Source organism: Larus michahellis, chromosome 7 (assembly GCF_964199755.1).
Source record: "Larus michahellis chromosome 7, bLarMic1.1, whole genome shotgun sequence".
Taxonomy (NCBI): domain Eukaryota; kingdom Metazoa; phylum Chordata; class Aves; order Charadriiformes; family Laridae; genus Larus; species Larus michahellis.
In genome coordinates, this window is record NC_133902.1 from 40,335,288 (window position 1) to 40,354,960 (window position 19,673).

Genomic DNA, 19,673 nt, shown 5'->3' on the forward strand with positions numbered 1-19,673 from the left:
TCACCTAGGCATCTGTTTATGGCACTGTAGGAGAAATGGTACTGGGCTAAGCAGACCTTTTGTCAGACTCAGCACGACCTGTTCTTATGTTCTTCATCTGAAGTTATTAAAGGTTAAGGCCAAACCGCAACTGTTGAGTTAAACTTTTATCTTTGAAATTCACGTTGAAGTCTTCTAATATGTTTATAAAATTACTTAGATTTAAAAAGGAGAAAGGAAATGCTAAGCAGGTGTGCAAAGAAAAGTGAACTGGCTGACTTTGACTTCCCACAGTTGGCTGTGGAGGCTGTGCTTGGAAATGTCATATTCCCACCCTGTGTTCTTGTTTTGCCAACTTTGTAACAGCTCTGTCTGCAAATACCTAATCCATATACAAAGATTTCATTGAATATAGCCCCTGAGGTCATGCATATTACTGTTACAGTTTGATAGTTTCCTAACTCTTCAGAGAAACCAGCTACACTTGAGCGCTTTCTTTTTTTTTTTACAGTGCTGACAGCTGCCAGAATTTTTTCTGTTGGCTCTGTGATGATCTACATGTTTTCAATGATTCTTCTTTTAGATTGCTTTCTTTCTCATTTAGTTCCTTTTTCTGCAGTGTTTTTAATTTCAGGCATAATAAAGAAAAATTACAGAGTGAATTTCTACTTATGTCTAGCAGGTAACTATTATCAAAATAGGTGTTTCTAAAAGAAAAAAAAAAAGTTCTGCCTTTTCTGACTTGTTGTTCTCTCCAGAAAAGAATTTCTTCTTCCAGGGAAACAATAAGTTGTCACAAATATCTGCTTTCTTATTCATAGCACCTGTGACATCTAAAATCTTTCCTCTTCTGAATAGATTATTAACATTATTTTAAATTCTTGGTTTTTTAAGCTGAAGTACTTGCTGTCTTCTGATGATCTTTTATCATAAGTCTCTCAAAACGTTGAACATTCTGCTTGAACAGTATGTCTGTTCGTGGGGTTGACTTACTGGAAACAAGTTTTTAAAAGCGAATTAGTAAAAGCCACGTAAGCAGAATAGTGGGTAGCCTCTGTGCTTGGGAACTAGAACATCTGCGTGTCCGAACATTATTCGGTCTGCCTCGTCAACACAGTTACCCATCTCCTTTCCCCCCTGCAGTTTGGAGAATTTTTGTGTTATATCCTCAGAGGCTCATAATCCTGACACGTTAACGGTAATTAGGAAAAACTTTCTTTAAAAGGCAGCCTTGACTATTTTTTTCTCTTCTCATTTAAAAAATGAATGAAGAAGGAATGAAGGGGATCAAAATAGGGAGTAAAAATGTAGAGTCAGTATAATGACAAATTTTATTATCCTAGAGGGAGGACTGGGATCTGGGAGAATGGAAAGAACGGGTCTCCATTGAGCTGCTGAGAACATGCAGACTTGTGCCTCAGATGACCTGTTCTCAGTGGAGCATTTCATGGTGGTGACCCTGTGGAGCTGTTACGGTATCACACCCATGTTTGAGAAGGTGGAACTTTGAGATGTATCCCAAGTGGGAGTGGGGTTATGTATTTAACATCCTCATCCTCAAGAGACTAACACGGAGGTGAAATCAAGAACTGAACATATGGATGGCAAGACCACTTTGTGGATTGCGTAATCCATTCTGAAAGAAATCATCAAGTTTGGTATCCTTGGAAGAAGTGTAGGAGGGGGTAGGGTGCTTTTGGCATGAATAACGTTATGTTTATATATGTTCAAATAAACTGAATTTTATGCTTCATGGTTGAAGACTTCTGTCTGAAAAGACCAAAACCCTCAGCTTTTCCTTCATGTGCAACACGGCACAGCCAACTAGGTGCATCGTGGGAAATGTTGCATTCCTCTGAGGAATCGATCATTTTCTGTTATTAGGTGAAGTATGTGAACTCGTCTGGAAAATCTAATTGTGTTTCAGAGTCTGTATTCTCTAAGAAGTGACAAGGAACTGAAAATATAAAACACTTTGTACTTTTGTCTCTAATTATGATCAAAATGGGTATTAGTAGGGAAAACTGTAAACTGTAAGAAAAAATGTTCTGGTTTTTAGTATACTTTTGATTTTTCTCTGGACAAATGAACTAAAAAGAGGTTACTATAGTTTTATGAAAGTTTAGTTTTTAAGTCTTTCTGACTTAACTGGAATCATTTGCACTGGAGTGACAGTTCTTGCCCTGCTCAAGGGTAAGCCAAAAAGTGTTTCATCACAAAAGTAGTTCAAGGTAATTAGTGCCTTGTTTCTTTAAATTAAATTAGAAGTGCAAAAATAAAACTCAAGAAAATCTCAAGGTGAAGAACACTCAAATCTTTGGAATTTTATCTTGCATCTTTTGTCTTTCTGTATGTTACTAAACAAGTAGATATTTTTATCATTTAGAATCCAAATGTACTCCCACAATGTTCTTTCCAGGAAATCAATTGTACAGAGAGACCTCAAAACCTCAAATACACATTTGATTGTAGTGGAACGTCGCTTCTCTTTTTTGCATTAACAAAGATTTTTATGTAAAGCTCTTTGGCAGAGAAGAACTGAGAGGAACTTTATGACAAAGAGCAGATATTTCTTTAAATGTGTGCTAGTCCAAGTTTATGAATAATATTGAGCATTGGCTGTTGTAATTTGAGTACAATTTATTTTTTTTACAGCTATAGTTCAGGGTCTTCTAGTGTACCCGCTTGAAGCCTCATTCTTCAAAATTTTGCATATAATTCTATTAGGAGACATAAATGGCTAAATATCTGATACTTTTGGTGACAGGTTTTTTAGCAGAAATACCTGTTTTCTCTTGACTTTTAAACAATGCAAAAATGCAAGGATTTTTTTATTGAAATGTAATAATTCATGAATTTCCAAGCAACGTCCAAGGGTTGAGATATCTTTTCCAACCAAAAGATGCTTTCATTAAATTTACTCTTTAATTCCAGCCTGTCTGTTTTTTGCCTCATTTCTTTCCAGGTTGGAGAGCGTTGCACATACCCGTCTTTATCAATTCTCAATCTTTTTTCCTGCCAGCTCCTAAACATATATCAGTCTTTCCCATGTCTTCGCCTTAAATACCACAAAAAAAAGACTCTTAGTTTGAAAGGCAGAAAAAACATCCTATACAGAACCAACCTAAAGAGCTCAAGGTTTATTCTTGAGTCTCTGATAAAAGACTTGATTCAGTTGGTCTCCTTTTTGTGGTGTCTCATCTACTGGTCTTCTGCTCCAGCTTCCCTGCTCAGTTTTTCATTTGAATGGCTGTACCCTCCCACCGAGGAAAGATTTATTGCTATTACATTAGATTAAAATTATTTAGAGCCCTATTAAAACTTGCATGCGTGTACCTTTGTGCTTTGACCAGTCGCCTTAACACAGTGTCAGAAAGTCACAGGTCTATATAGGTAAAAATCAAGAGGCAGAGTTGGACAATTTCTCATTTTAGCGATAAGGAATATCACCTGGTTTATACTGAAGTGGCCTAGCACAAGCCGACTGGTATACCAGTCTGGGCAAACTTCAGAATAATTACCTGTTTGTGTCTTTTCTTTTTCTTTTTGTATTTTATCTTCTTTATGTTGGTTCATTCATTAGTGTGTTTTTCTTATAGTGAAAGGAAATCACTTTCTGTCAGGCTTCACATCAACTCTCAATGTTGTTACAAATTAACCTTGTACTTTGTTACTGTCCCAAAACAACCCAAGCAGAGACTCTAAACATTCTAACTCCACAGAAATAGCGTGTCTTTTTTTTTTTTTTTTCTTCCTTTCTAATGAGCAAGAAAACAAGGTCACTCTAACTTTTCTGGTTACTAAGATATTACCCCAGCAAGCTCGTTGCGTAATTCACATCAGGCAAATGTTAGGCTTAAATTTTTACTTATTTGTAGCTATATAAAATATTAAAAAATCATCAGTACTGTCAAAGATTCTGGTAGACATTTTGCCAATGTTTGTCAAATTGGAATGATTTTAATCGTCCTTTTGATTTTGATTGCTTTGGGCGTCATCAGTCTGGAAGGCAAAACTGAAGTTTCTTATCTTTTCTGTTAGGACTAGTTTCTTAGTAAGATAAACTGCCTCTTCTGTGCCATTTAGGAAGTTACGTTTGGAACAAGAAACCTGTGGTACGTTGCAGTAGATCTGCTTCTTTGTGTAGAAAACCTTCTCTGTAAATTTGTAAACCTTGGTTATCCTAAAAGTGATTCTTTAATATTAATCTGTTGAATTCTGAGTTGGTTACCTGGTATTTTGGTCCCGTGGCACCTCTCTAGTACTACATAATATGAGGTGGCCAGAGTGGACAATGATAAAAACGATCTCAATTTATTTGAATATATGAGAAGCTTGACACTTAAAGCCAGCTGAACCTGCAGGGAACTTCTCTGGTGTTGCTGAGTCACTTTTGATAACTCAGTTTTATTGAGTTTGGCTTTAAAAGATTAAACTCTGATGAATGGAGCTTGAATCCTTACAATTTTCAGAAGGGAATGAGATGTGATAGATACTAACTTCTTATTCATAATTGTTCCCAGAGATAGGTGCCTTTGTGTGGGGTTAGACTGGAGAACTGAGAAGTTTAGGTCATTTTGTAGCAGCTCCATACCTGCCATAGACAGATCCATGATTAAATAAATATTTTATTGACAGATCTTTTTCCAGGTGGCTTCTCATTGGTAGCATTGTCAGTAAGTGATACGTGGGGGATGCAAGACATCAGTATTGTAACAACAGAACACTATTGACATCTTCCCTTTACAGATGACTGTCTGAACTGTCTTGTGATCAAAACAGATAAATATTCCCATCTGACTTCCAGGGACACACAATGTAGGTTAATCAGAATAGTGTTTAGTAACATAATTTGTATCATTTATTCTGGATTAACTTTATGATTCGTATTGAAGAAATTATGTGGATTGCTGTTTAAAGGCATTATTAAACTAGAAGACCTGTTTCTTCTTTTTTCCTGTTACTTTTTGAAGCAGTGTACTCATATTGGGAGCTTTTTCTATTCCTGAAGCTGCTTTACCATCTTAAAATGATAAAATGACAGTGTTTTTAAGCATGTACATTTAGAATTAAAGTTCATGTCTGCACGTGTGAGAGCTCCGTAAATCATCTTCCTTTTCTGTTGCCACAGCAGTTTTCATTTTCAACCAAATAAAAATGAGACCGAACCTTATGTATTTTTGTGTATCTTCTGTTTTTTCTCCATTTCTTTTTCTTCAACTTTCTTTTCTGGTCTTACAAAACCACTGTGGTCCTGTTCTGATCTACTTTTGTCATCTCATTGACCAGTATCGTAAAGACTGGTATTGTAAAGACCAGTATTGTTTCATGTTCTGCTATTTTTATAACATAAAAAATTTAATAGTTGCATAGTATTGAATGAGATGAGAGTAGGCAATGATGAATAGCTGAAATGCGATGGGTTCGGTAAAGCTGGCAACTTAGATGCTTCACATTGAAGAAATATAGAATAGTCTCAAATATTTGTGGTTAATAAAAGAATTTTCTATTCATTATACATTTGTATCTTTTTGTAAGTTATGTACCATAGATAGCTGAGGACTTATTTGATCTATCACATGATAATTTCAAAACTACTAATACAGTATTGCTTCCCCCCACCCCCAGTTTTTGCTTCATGATCTTTTTAACTCTTTGCAGTGCTAATCTTTATGTCATGCCAATGTATTTAAGAGATCTAGCTAGAATTGTAATGGAAATTGGACCAATGGGACTATTGGGATAGAAGAAGGTCTCCTCATTTTTTCAGTTGCCTCCTTACATCTCTTCCATGCTTTACTTGCCTTTGCTTTCAGGACTGTTTCCCTTGTATAAGAAAAAGTATAGAAACTGACACCAAACCTGGGGTTTCTCACCCTTCTCACCACCCTTTTTCATACGGTATAGTAGCAGACAGCTGATATCCGTGTCTTGACATCTGCAGACTACTTAGATGGGTATCTTTAGGGTAAGAGTACTCTTCTGTTTGGTACTTGTATAGCAGGAACCACGATAGCCAGGCAGTGGAAGGGCATCAAAATCCTGTTACTGGCAATTGATGTTGATCTTGTGTGTGTGGGTACAAAGGCAAGAACCAATGCAGCTTTCAGTTGGGGATTTTAGAGCTCAGAGATTCCAGATTTTCCTAGCAGCTGATTTTTTCTGTTAACAAGATGGGATATATCTCTAGCCAGTGGTGAAATCCTGCAATGATAAGTGTGAGATGACAGTTGACCACTGGCCATATTCTCCTTGTTTGTCTTCAACATGTTTAAAGCTGTTACTTATGAGGAAATTCACGCCTTTGTGACTGCCTTTGATTTGGGAAAGAATAATAGAATCATAGAACTGCCTAGGTTGGAAGGGACCTTTCAGATCACCTAGTCCAACCATCAACCTAACTCTGACAAAAACCATCACTAATCTAAACCATATCTCTAAGCACTGTGCCTACCCATCTTTTAAACACCTCCAGGGATGGTGACTCAACCACTTCCCTGGGCAGCCTGTTCCAATGCTTAATAAACTTTTCAGTGTAAAAATTTTTCCTAATATCCAGTCTAAACCTCCCCGGTGCAACTTGAGGCCGTTTCCTCTTGTCCTATCGCCTGTTACTTGGGAGAAGAGACCGACCCCCACCGCGCTACAACCTCCTTTCAGGTGCATGTAGAGAGCGATAAGGTCTCCCCTCAGCCTCCTTTTCTTCAGGCTAAACAATCCCAGTTCCATCAGCCGCTCCTCATAAGATTTATTCTGCAGACCCCTCACCAGCTTCGTTGCCCTTCTCTGGACCCACTCCAGCAAGAAGATAAAAGGAAACCTTAAAGACAGAGTACTTAAGTGTGTCTCTCATGTTAGATGGGAGTCACCTCAAGTGGAAAGATTAAAAAAAATGCTAATCAGGCCAAAGAAAATTTTTCAAGAAGGGCGGTTGTGGGAGGAGGAATTAAGAGGGAGAAGAAATTAGACCTCTTTGCTCTAGTAACAGTGTGAACTTTCTTTTCTCCTGTTTCAGTCACAGAACATTCATTTGCAGCTAATCAGCTCATATTTTAGCCCAATAGTGTACATGATATTTAATACTTAAGTCTCAAGAGAGAAATGTATATCGGTTATCTTAGAGGTGTGCCTGTGCTTCTAATTAGGATACTGACGGGTTGTTCTTGCCTATTTCTGGTATGTATGCATATGCTGCATACCCGTATGTCTATCTGTTTGCTTCTTTAACTTGATATTATATCCACAGAAAAACAAGATACAAGAGATCGCCTTGTGATCAGAATTGGATTTTTTCAATGAGTGCATTCTTCGGCTATAAATAGCCTCTTATATGAGTTATGTTATGATAACTCCTGTTACTGATTACATTAAGACCTGGAGTTTATGAACAGCTGCAAGCACTTGATAATGGCACAGAAATGGTATCAACTGCTGAGAAACAGGCTGAAAGTTTGCAAGAATTTCTCATAATCACTCAAACTTACTGCTATGTAGTGAGAGGGAGGCCCATGCAACATGAGGGTTTTCTTATAACTTAATTGACAGAACTTTGTTATCAGTGTACTTTTCAATCGGGCTTCAACCTATTGATTGTGAAACCAGGCAGCTGAAAAACATTGCAAGGAGCGTGTGTAACAAGGCTTGAAGATACCACAAGTTTGTGAGGAGAATTGACAAGGATGGAAAACTGCATTATGCTCTTTGATGCTGTGAAATTTAGAGCTGTGGTCAGCTTTTTGCCATTGTTCTTGCCATGTGAACCCTTCCATAATAATTTCAGGGGAAATGAACAATCTGGTAAAAGAATATTTTTTCCAGGATGGTGTGATTTTCATTATTAGGCTTTTCTCTGACATCAGCCCCTCTCTGATTAGTATGTTGTAGCCTGAGAACACAGGAATAGTCTCTTCCATTTTGGTAAGCACACAGGATCTGCCTAGTTTCTGTCTAGTACAGTTAATTACTCATTAAGGTTAAAGGAAAAGTGTCCATATCCTGGTTTTCATACTTCAACTTAGTTCCAATACCTATAATTTTAACTGGTTGCACTTTATATTTGTATCTGATTGTGCTCATTAAGTTATATGTTAAAGTGATTTTTTCTGTGAAATTTTCTCAAAGTATGTGGTGTTTGTGTGTGTGTGTGTCTTATTCAGGAGCTGTCTAATTTAGCTTGTCCTGGAAAGCTGTTTTACTTCTGTGTAGTGTGTTAAGATTTGTGTTAGGATGTTAATTTTCTAGGTAAATATGAATTGCTCAGTTAGGATAGACCTGAGAGAGAGCAAGGTCATTTAGACTTCTCAAATAGGGAAAAAGAAGTGATTTACAGAGTTGAAGATTAAGGGTCCTGCTTGTGATGCTGAAGATGAAGGTTTAAATCCTTTCCTTAATTTGAAGTGATCTGAATAGCAAGTCATTGCTTTAAATTGAGCAAAGCTGGCTCTTCCTAGTGTTTTTGTAACGAATAATTCTGAACAAAAAGAGATGCTTCACAGCTAAAATTTTAATTGGTAGTATTCTGATAGGGTCTAGTTCATGATTAGTCACTTTTGTGATAGTAAGTTAGTTTGAGTTTATTCAGGTAACTTCAGAACATCAAGCTTTCAAAGGAAGTTTGTGTGTTGTCTCCTCTGGGCAGCACTCAACAATGAGATCCATTTTTACCCAGGTGTCCACATAACTACTCATTACTATGATCTTAGGATAATGTCCTTCTCATTCATGGAAATGAGGAGCAACCGTGAAAAGGAGATGCTGTGGGTTTTGGGGGTTTTTTCTTAACGTAAGATCAGAAGTGAGTTGAAAGGATTTTGGAAAAGGGTTCCTCTTAAGTTACTTCTTGGAAAGTTTTGTACGTTGTCCTTTGTACTTCTGCCCATGAGACAATGACCTTATTAAATAACATTGAAGATTAAGCATTAATACATTTTTGAAGTAAGTTCAGTATTCAGCAGGAGTTTTGTAACTTTGTTCTTTTTTAGCAGGCATTGGGCAAACAGATAGAAGACTCTTCGGTATGAAAAATAATGTCAGCCTTGTCACGTTCCTGTTAACACTTTGGCAGTATCTGGCAAAAGCTACATAAGGAATAGACTTTATGGAAAATTGGAATGTGTAACTGCTGTGTCACCCAAGCCATATAGAGGACATAAGATACTCTAAAGTAAGAGGTCTTTTGAACAGATGAATGATGAACTCATCATGGTTGGGTGTTATTTTCCTTCTGGGATGGGGACTTTCCAAATCCCGAATGAGTTTATAAACCAGAAACTCCTCAGCTTTTCAGGTCCAAAGGAGGGGCATTTGTAGGATAACTGCAAATAAGCAGTATTTAAGTTAGTGGAGAGGGATCCTTTTTTGAGTAGATCTAGGCTGCTTCTACAGAGGTACTGGGGAGAAGTGATGAAAAAATACTCCCAATCTTTGTATTCGGGCCTTATACATTGGTACAAACCTTATATGAATCTCTTTTAATCTCTTCCTAAACTATTCCAGCAGCATTACAGTTTTGAAGTAGGGTTGTACTTACATAAGTACAAAAATAATGACCTGGGAAATTATTCCTATAGACTCCTCTAAGTAAGATTTAAGAGAATATATACTGTTGTGACAGAGATAAGACATGTTAGCGATGCAGTCCAAGCAGTCTCAATGTACAGTGAGGAAAATACATGGTTTGTGGAGCTCTGGTACTGGCTTGACTGACTGCTGTTGTTGGTTGATTTCTGTGTAACAGAAATACTAATGTGAGAAAGGCTTCTCTTTCTCAAATAAAACTAGCTCCTTCGGAAAACAAATGTACGGAGACAGTAAAACTGAAGCCAGTGATTCATCCATGGCACTAAGAAGCTGCCTTAAGTGTCTTTGTCCACTCACTTTCTTCCTGCAACCTATGTTTCTCTTTGCTTTGATTCTATGTGTATTATTAAACACATTTTCCTATAGAAAATGTATACTTGATAACAAAGTGTTTTCTAACGCAACCAGCCTGTAATCTTGACAGTCAGAAAGTACAGTTGTTGAGAATTTTTATCCAAGAATCTTGTTTTAACTATGTTTATGGGTCAGTTTGACCCAGTTATATCATAGCTATAACCAGGGGGGAGAAGGAAGCTGACACATAGTAATTCAAGGATAACATTAAAAAGAAGGAGTTCAGAGTGCATGTGGTACGTGTTTCTTAGCCAGCAAAAGGACAGGCATCCACTGAGAACTATGAAGTGACATATATGGAGACAGCTTTTCAGTGCAGGGTTTGGGATCTAGGGTTATCTTGCTTTGCACTTAAACTGCTCTGACATGGTGAGTTATTCGTAAATGCCTGGCTCATCCATGGAAAGGCTAGAAGATATGAATTGTGCTGCATTAGTCTCTTAAAATAGAAGCATTTAATAGGTGGATAATTATATGAAGAGACAGTAGAAGAGAGATCACGATGGCTGAAACTTCATTGTTAAATTCCTTAGTATGTCATAATATGTATGTTGCCATACAAGTAATATAGTCTGTTTTGGTGTGACTGTTTCTGCATAGGAATCTATCAACCCTCTAAGAGGCTCTACTGTATGTTCTGTTTGAGGAATAAGACCTTGTTACGTTTCCTTGTATAAGCGACTATAGCAGCAGAAAGACAACAACTCAATGAATCACTTTGAAACCTTTCTCTTGTGAGGCAGTTTTAAAGAAAATAGTTATTTGCCAAATGTATGCAAATATACCTATGCAAAAAATACCCTGTGTGTGTTTCCACAGTCATGCTGATGGTATTAAGTGACTCTTCTTCTAGTAAAGAGACGACGTGACCGTATGTGCCAAACAGACAGGGGCACTCTGTCAAGGAAGTGCAGATAGTACCACAAATAACTTACCTGACTTTATGTTGGTCTTGTGTAATAATCTTCTGCTTTTTCAGCTACAGAAGCAAAAGCTGAATCTGATTTGCTCTGTTACCTATAAATGCCCACATTCCTGCATTATGTCTGGCAGAGCCAGGAATAGATCAGCTGTTGTGTCTTCATATCCAGTGCCTTAAGTGCATCACTGACCTTCCTCTACTAGCGGGATATCTCTATTCAATATGTTGTTACAGAACCCTTACTTGGAGCTACTAACTCTTACTAAGAGCTTTTCAATTCTTGCCCACTCAATTTAGTCACGCTTTCTTTAGTGGCAAGAAGTAGAAGTAGTTTATATTTTGAAGTATCTAAAGAGTATCTGCACAATGTTTTCAGAACTGTATCTGGTAGCTTAGTGACAAAAATAGGAGTGAAAAGCTGCATGAACATATTCACTTTACAGAGCTCTCAAGCCAGTGAGCTAGATCTGATTTCCTTCCTGTCCACCAGCACCAGCAAAATTCTTTGTAAACCTGCCATGGACAAGTCAAATCTTTTACCTGTAGAAAAAAAAAAAAAAAGTGATTATGTATGTTTCCCAGAAGGCATAATTAGCTTTCAAATCCTTTCTGTATCTCACATTTATCAAGAGAACTCCTCTTGGCTTTCAGATGGGGAAGTGATTCTGCAAGGCTTGCACTTTGAAATTGAGATGTATTTATTTTTATTATTTTATTTTATTTTAATTTTTATTTTATTGGTGTTTGTTAAATTTAAGAGATTAAGGTATTCCTCAATGTCATTTTTAGTACTCTTGGGTGCAACTGATGTGTACTTTCATTGCTGTAAGTAAATTACTATATTTTTATTTAAAATCATAGAATCAGAATAATTTGGGTTGGAATGGACTTTTAAAGGTCATCTAGTCCGCCCCCCCTGCAATGAGCAGGGACATCTTCAACTAGATCAGGCTGCTAGTCAAACCAGATCTGAATATTGGAATTTTATTACAAAGTCAAACACAACATGTAAGTGTTTGCTTACTTTCTAAATAGGTCTGGTCTGTATATCTGACTGGAGAAGATAAAATACACTGAGGAAAATAATCCTCTGCTTCACCTTGCAGACAAATAGGTCAATATTATTCATAGAACAAAAAGCTGCATGTGCTTTTCAAGAGCCAAGGACCTTCAGTACCCAGGGGTAAGGAAAAATGGCTTTGGTTATTTTTGTTTCTTTTCCAATAAAACCATTAACGCAATGCACCGAGATTTACAGTTCCTGTTTCCCAAACATTTTTCCATAAGATCCAAGGAAAAAGGATTGTAGAGGGAGTTTTTCTGTTCTGGTGCTGCAAACATATGTGTGTCTAATATTCCTAGGAGTAAAATGCCTACAGGATCAGGCTCTGGTACCACAAGTTGTTTTCTGAATCTTACAGCAAAATTTTGAAGCTGTATTAGAGAATTTTGAGAACATGCTCCCACAGGAAATAAAAACTTTGTGCCTGAAAGGTAAAAACCTAATTGCAAACACTTGACATTTATCATAGCTATCTCTAGTAGAAAAGGATGTTCGTTACAAATGGTACAGAATTAATACTTTAAACTTGATCTCTAGAACAGCTTTTTATTCTTCTGATTTCTCAAAACAGTCATAAGGATTTTGGACTGGAGCTTAAGAGAGAAAAATAAAAGTAAATAAATACCTTAAACCTAGAAGATTAGTTGCTATGCATCCATGGCTGCTATAGACTCAATGTAAAATCAGACAAAGTTAAAACTGAACCTCTATTATAGAGCCAAGGAAATGGCTAGTATCTGCTGTATTTTAGCTGATTTTATGGCTTTATTAAAAGCTCTTGTTTTAAAGCTAACTGAACAAGGATCAAATGTCTGTCTCCAAACAAATTCTCTTTTTGACTTGGCATCAGTTTCTTGTCGGGTTTTTTCCACCATGTATGTGTCTCAATCAAGGATGTGAGGTTTTGAAAGTTTAGGAAAATACTTGTCTTGACTTCCTATTCCTTGGCGGTATTTTATTACTATTTGAGAGCTGCAGGTAAAATGCCAGTGCATTGCAGGTTTTAGTTTTTGGGAGGGAGCTGTATTCTTTTTGTATTTATGGTGTTTGTTATTGTTCGTCAACAGAATTTACCAAAGCCCTACTGATTTTAGGATTTCAGGAAAGTAATTTAGCATGAAAAGAAATGCTTTGAATCCATGGATTCTGAAATATCTTACTGCTGCCGGTGACTTGATATGTAGTTTTTGCCACTTATAAAACTCTAGAAACAGAAAATTACATGAAATCGCATTGTTTAACTCTCCAGTATATAGTTTCTTATGTCCTGGGGATGAGATTTTTTTCCTAGACATTTTGGGATTACTACAGAGTATGCTCATCTCTAGTTACCGAGGGGAAAACACTATCAGTAAGATCTAGTGAATTTTAGCATGTATTATTATAATAATTGCCAAGTCAGTTCTGAATGCTTCTAGGACATATACGACAGATGTGTGCTAAATAATGTGCTTGCATTAACTTTCTATGAAACTACAGTAGTCTGCATATCTGATATATTGCTGTTTGTGATGTTATGAATACTTAATACAAATAATTTTTGCAGAATGTCTGCAGTCTTCACCTATAGTGAGCGATGTTTCTGATGTGAACTGCTTGCTCAAAAGAAGCATCGAGTATCACAGTCCCAACATCTGTTTAATAATTTGGTTTACAACAGGATTATTGCTTACTCATGCTGCATAAAAACAAAACTGTTTTTCTGCTATTAAGCATGTTACGAGACCTTAAAAAAAGATTATAGCTTGCCTTATCATATGAGCAATGTAAGATCTTACCCTTTTTGACAAAGAAGGAAAGAAAAAACCCTGGCTTCCTTAGTAGAACCATGTTAATGAAACCAGATTTGTTATGCAGATATTTGATACATAAAGTAAATATGTGAGTGGGGGCGATCAACAACTTGAGTTCATAAAACAGTCTTAAATTTCACTCACTTGTAACATTATATGTGCCACGTTTTCAGGCGTTTGTTGCATTGCAATGGTAGAAATTGCATTACTTTAAGTAAAAGGGGAGTTTTGCTGCTGCTTTGAATAAAGGTAGTTAGGCATCACAGAATTAAACTCTGTGGATTCAGTGTGTTTATTCTTTCCTGAAACCCTAAGGTCAGAAGCACCGAAGAATATTTTGTTTGCTGGAAAAAGCCAGGAAAAAACCCCAACAGCCCTCTGTGAAGTGCTAGAATACAGTCTTTCACGGTCTGCTTTTTGTTTTTGTTTTGACAGTGAAGGCAGAGTTCTGAGAGATAGAAATGCATATTGTTCTGCTTATTTTTATATCCAGAGATATCAGTGTGGGCCTTTCCAAGGACAGAAGACAAGTTTTCAAGCTCTTTGGTTGGTTGATTTCTGGTTAGTCCTACCCCAGTGTCTGTAATTGGCTTTGAGTAGGACTGGATTCACATAAACAGAGTGACATTTACTACATCCTTAGTCTGTTCTTTGCACTGACTCTCCAATAGTTGGGTTATGAGAAATTAGGCTTCAAGGAATATTGCTAACTACTTCGTTCTGCTTTGTTCTGTCACCTGGATGAAGGTTGGCAAGTTCTGTGAAAAGTAGACATGAGTTTGTCTTCAAGAAGAGTAACATTGCCTGCAGTTATGCCAATAACTCTGCAGAAATGGGTATGGCATTTAAATCAGTCTTGTAATTCTGACTTTAGTATGGGTTGGCAATACATTTGCTTAGTGTAAATAAACAATGTTTAAAATAAACAGGGCTATATTTAAATTTTCACTTATTTTTTTTTATTTCTCTAGTGTAATAAGAATTTTTCTTTTCTGATAAATGTAGACTTTTTATTTCATGTTGTGAAATAGATGTTTACATAATGCACATCAATAGATATGTGTACGTAATTGAATATTTGTTACTGTGCTTTTTTCTCTTTAATTCTGTACCTTCTGCAAGAAATTGATTTTGCTTACAGATTAACATATTTTTTAAATATAAAATGTCATAATTACATTTCAGAATATTAAAATATGCGTCTGTGGAAGGCTTATGTACTGTTCCTAATGGATGTTTATTGGGGTCCACTTCCACAGGCTTTGGATCAGTCTTAAACACAACATACTTTTTCCTCACCCTCTCTGGCTAACACCTTAAGAATGGATGGTCCATCGTGTTTTTTGGGAATCAGGGTAACGCTGTACAGTGTTTCTCCGTAGCCACTGTAGCTTGCCTTTTTCTGTTGTCTCACTAAAAAGGGGAAGCAATGCAAAATTATTAAGCCTGTGTGCACTAGCATTGCCTAGTGTAACTCTAGGTGCTGGAGGTATTTATTAGGTTAAAAATACACAGGAAGTTAAGTATGGAAATATGACTCTCTGCTAAGCCAGATATATTAATTTCTAAGAAATTAGTTCAAACAAAGTGTAATTAATTAGTTTGATTTATTTTGTAAATGTGTAGATATTTTTCAAAAATTCATTGCTGCCTAATATGCCTGAATCACTGTTAATAATCTTCTGTTACTCAGAAGCTTTTAATGTACCAGCAGCGTGAAAAATGAAATTTCAATGAAATATTGCTAAGTATTAAATAGTTCTCATGAGCAATTTACACAGGACACAGCATATACGTCTTATGGCATAAATCCAATGGGTGTAAAGTAGTATATGAACACGTAGCTCTTATTGATTTGGGATCTATGGTATTCTTTCAGATTACTTCATTGTTTGAGTTGGAGGGGAAGCCATGTACAATTTCAGTGGGATTGATTGGTACAGATTAGTTTATGCTACTGTCTTAATAACATGATCATATACTACTTTTCTGGTATAGTAACTTCCCTTTCAGATTTAGACATGTGCAACGTGTTCTCTTACACAGTTTTAGCCTAACAATTTGGTATATCTCTGTTACACTCCTCAAAAATACTCTTTTAAAAATTGTGGTTTAAGTTTAATTTCTCAGCTCTCATGCTCTCAATCCTGTGGTTCCCTCCCCTTCCTCTCTTCCTCCCCCCAGTATCCCACCTGGTTTCAAACCTGGTGGGAAAAAAAAAAGTTTTTATTTTTGGCTGTTCTTTGGTTATTTGTATGTTAGGAGATGAAGATCTTTGTTCTTGCAGTATGTAGTTGTGTTGGACTCCTCCGGTATGCGCACAGCAGTACTTGGTGCTACGTGGGAGGGGAGAGATGTGTAATTTTGCTCAATCTAGCCATCAGAAGGCTAGGAAACTCAGTTTTAACTGTACTGTATATTTTATTGGCTTGCTTTTCTTTTCTACTGTTGAGAGGTGAGCATCATCCTCTGAGGAAACTTAAGGATTTTTCTCTTTTGGCAAATGCACGGTAAGTAAGATCGTTTTCTGTGCATTCTCTCCTATTTTAAAACACAAATATCTTCACACTGCTATCAAATTAGCTGTCAACAGTTACTGGCTTTACTTCTTTTTATCTGTGCACTTTGTAAGCCCAAAATAAAAAGAATGGAAGTAGTAGGAGGAAGCAGCACAGGATGTTGCCTTAGGTAGGTATTGGGTTACACACAGTTGCAGAAATTCTCAAAGGCATGTGTCCTCACTGAGGGCTCACTGTATGCCAAATTTAATTGTCCTGTTTATGCTTGTGATGTTTGTTTCTATGCATGTAGAATTCCTCCTGAAACTGTCTCTTCTCTTTATCCAGAAGGTGCTTTTGTTATTTCTGTAGCAACACCCTAATTTCTGGAGCTGGAATACTGCAGGGAGGGAGGCAAGAAAGAGCTTTGCCTGTAAGGGGTGACGTTTGTGCATGCATGCACATGTGTAAATTTGTTTCTGTTTCTCATGGACATTAGAACCTCAGACATAACCTTTGACTTCAAGTAGTGCAACTTCTATTTTTTTGTAATGCAAGAAGGACCCGGAAATGTAAAAATGTTACATTAGCACTACATAGTCAAGAGAAACTTAAGCATTAGCTTATAAAGTATTATTTTAGGCTATTGATCATCCCCAATCATTATTTCTTAAATTCATGGAATAGGTAATTGTGTAAGAAGTCTAGTTTAATTATGGTACTGCAAAAATTGCAAGTCTTTTTTTTTTCTTTTTTTTTTTCCCCCTCCCTCATAAAAGGTAAAATTTTGCATTATCAATGTGCTAATCTGAGTGTTGTGCCAGTTTCTTGAATACGTAGTTTTTTCTCATTTTCATTCCAATAATATAGGCTATGTTCAAAGTTATTTCATACTTCTTTCTGTTTTAAAATCTGATATGAAGTACTTACCACAGCTGATGTGTTTTATTCTTAACTAATATATTTTTAACTAAAGCCACAAGGCCTCGTTTAGATTCTAAGGGGTCTTTTAGCACAAGCAGAAAAATGACTTGCTTAATAAGCATGGGGAATTATGCATATTGAATACTATTAAAACCAGATTTGTCGTGTGTATATGGACTAGACATACAATTAATCTGACACAGTTAGAGTAAATGTCTTCTTTATCTTTTGTGTGAATAACTTTGTACTCCTCTAAATTTTTTTTAAGAAATGAGATTTAAAATGTCACAATGCATTCAAAACATTGTTTTACAGTCAAAGACCAATCATTTATTCAAGATAAACACTCATAAGTCTACTAGACTTGTTATGTGGTAAGTACAAGAGTGCTTATGCACCTGATGTTGAATGCAAGGTGTATAAACGGTGAGAGTTGTAGATTTTTCCACAGTGGCTGGGAATTTCATAGCATACTAGGTCACACAACTTTAGAAAGCCCTGCATACAAAGACGGTGTTTATTGCAGCTGAATAATTCCGAGTGATTCTTGAAGAGATTGCATAGTGTCTTTTAAATGGAAGAAATATTGATTAGAAAATGAGAATGTGGTTTAGATTGCTCAAATCTAGGACTGGTATAAGCTTGCAAATGTCAAGATTCTCTTGCATCTTTATTCCATCTATTTTTCTGGCCTGAAATCACACACCGCTTTAATCAACGCTCGCCCCTCCCCCAAGGAAAAATGGTCACTTAAGCCAAATTGTACTGAGAATTAGTAATGTCTGTCTGCAAGGCTAAGAGCATGAAAGTAATTTTTCGGTTTTGCATTTGGGTTCCCCGAGATGAAAGGCCAATGTGCTAATCCAGGGATTTTACATAAGGCACTTTAAGTGACATGATAATGGTGTCATTAAATGGATACCTTTTATAAAATAACCGGAGGCAGACGAAGCGTTCATGTATGAAACATCTCTTTGTAAGGACAGTTTGAAAAATAGTCATTTAAAGATGAATAAACAACACCCATGCCCTCTTTGTCTTTTTAATAAAAATAAAAGAAATATAATAATAAATAATATAATAATAAATACAATAATGAAGTAAAAGGAAGGGTAACATCCCACAAAGATTTGAAGACAGATGAGAGGTTTAAGCGGGGGATGGAGTTGAGTGTGCTTTAAATATTTAGGAACAATGGTCAGAAAACCTGTGGTGGTTGAGGTGAATTATTTGAATCACTGTAAGGTCTCATTCTTAATGGAATGTTTTGTTTCGTGACTTATTGAGGGATCTGAGAGAAGATAATGGGGATAACCACAAGTAAAGCATGGGCCTGAGTGGAAATTCAGTGTAGAATTAGATCTTAGAAATAAATTACTAGGATAAAGCATCAGGATATGCTGCTACTGTATCTGCAGAGTTTGACACAAATAGTAAGGGTTTTGAGCCAGAATAAGAGTTGAAGAATGTATTTGGGAATGGACAGAGACCCAAACTGAATTCAGGAGACTGGTAGTGTGTTTTCTGGAATAAGTTTGTGTTTAAAATTGCTAGAAGGCCAAGCTAGTATGCAGGCTCAAGGAGAGGTCTTGCTGCCTTTATGTATTTAACATGTGCTAAGATAGCTGCATTTTGTTTGGGGGGATCTGGAATTCTTGCTTCCTCTTGATAATACATAAAAACTTGTGAAACTAGTTTTACAAGTATCTCCTTCAGATATTTGTTTGAGGGAGCATACAGCTTTCATGTTAGCTATGAAGAGATTCATGAACTGCCTAGACTTCAGTCATCTGTCGTACTGTACTTGAAGATACTAAATTACCTACTCATGATAGAGGCTGACGTGATGATAGAGGTTCGGTTGATAGGGAAGAAGGAGGGTGGCAGACTAGCATTTTCTGTCATTGTGGAAGGGATCTGGTTAGGTCCAGGGACTGTTTAGGAGAGAGATACTGACAGGGCTTTCTTAGAGGAAGGTATTGCAGGACTTTTCCTCTCCCTGGTGGTGTTGGCCAAATAAATCTAGATCTGATAGTATACTTGGGAAGGGTTCTGGGACCAATTTTTGCTTTGAATATGTACTCTTTATACTCAAGCAGGTACCTAAAAATGGATTCTGGCATAGCAGTCGTATACCAGTTCGCCAGTCATATTTCCTGCTTTGAATTACATGAAACCAGTAAAGCTTCCTACCATTTTTATTGTGTATAAATATGATCCCACATTTATAAATGAAATAAAAATGGGACTAACTTTAGCAGTCCCTATGGTTCAGCTACTGGGTGGAGATGAAGGTCTTTTCTATCCTGTGACATTCCAGTTTCTACAAGCAATCAAAATTTATAGAATATTTTGCACACAAAATTGTCAACGATCTTGGAATTTAAAATATAAAGCCCTATGCTGCATAGTTGCCATGAAAGGTAGATAGGGATGTATGTGTGTCTGAGTGTGTATGACAGAGTGAATAATAAGTGCACAGAGCTTTCTGAAAAGTCTTTTAAAATATCAATGGTTTAATACACTTGGTCATTACTTGTCCCTTGTACAGCTTGACAAGG

General features: G+C 36.6%; 1 protein-coding gene across 2 annotated transcripts in view; it reads left to right on the forward strand.

The window, feature by feature from the left end:
• The window catches only part of GRB14 (growth factor receptor bound protein 14), a 63,346-nt gene that overhangs the window by 3,903 nt on the left and 39,770 nt on the right, over positions 1-19,673 (forward strand). The window contains exon 1 of one of the 2 annotated variants that reach the window (XM_074595256.1): positions 14,354-14,526. The exons of the other annotated variant lie outside the window; for it this stretch is intronic. Within the exon in view, the coding sequence (XP_074451357.1) occupies positions 14,464-14,526 (63 nt within the window). The 5' untranslated portion in view covers positions 14,354-14,463. Of the gene's footprint in view, positions 1-14,353; positions 14,527-19,673 lie in introns of those variants that run through there. 2 annotated transcript variants of the gene reach the window in all.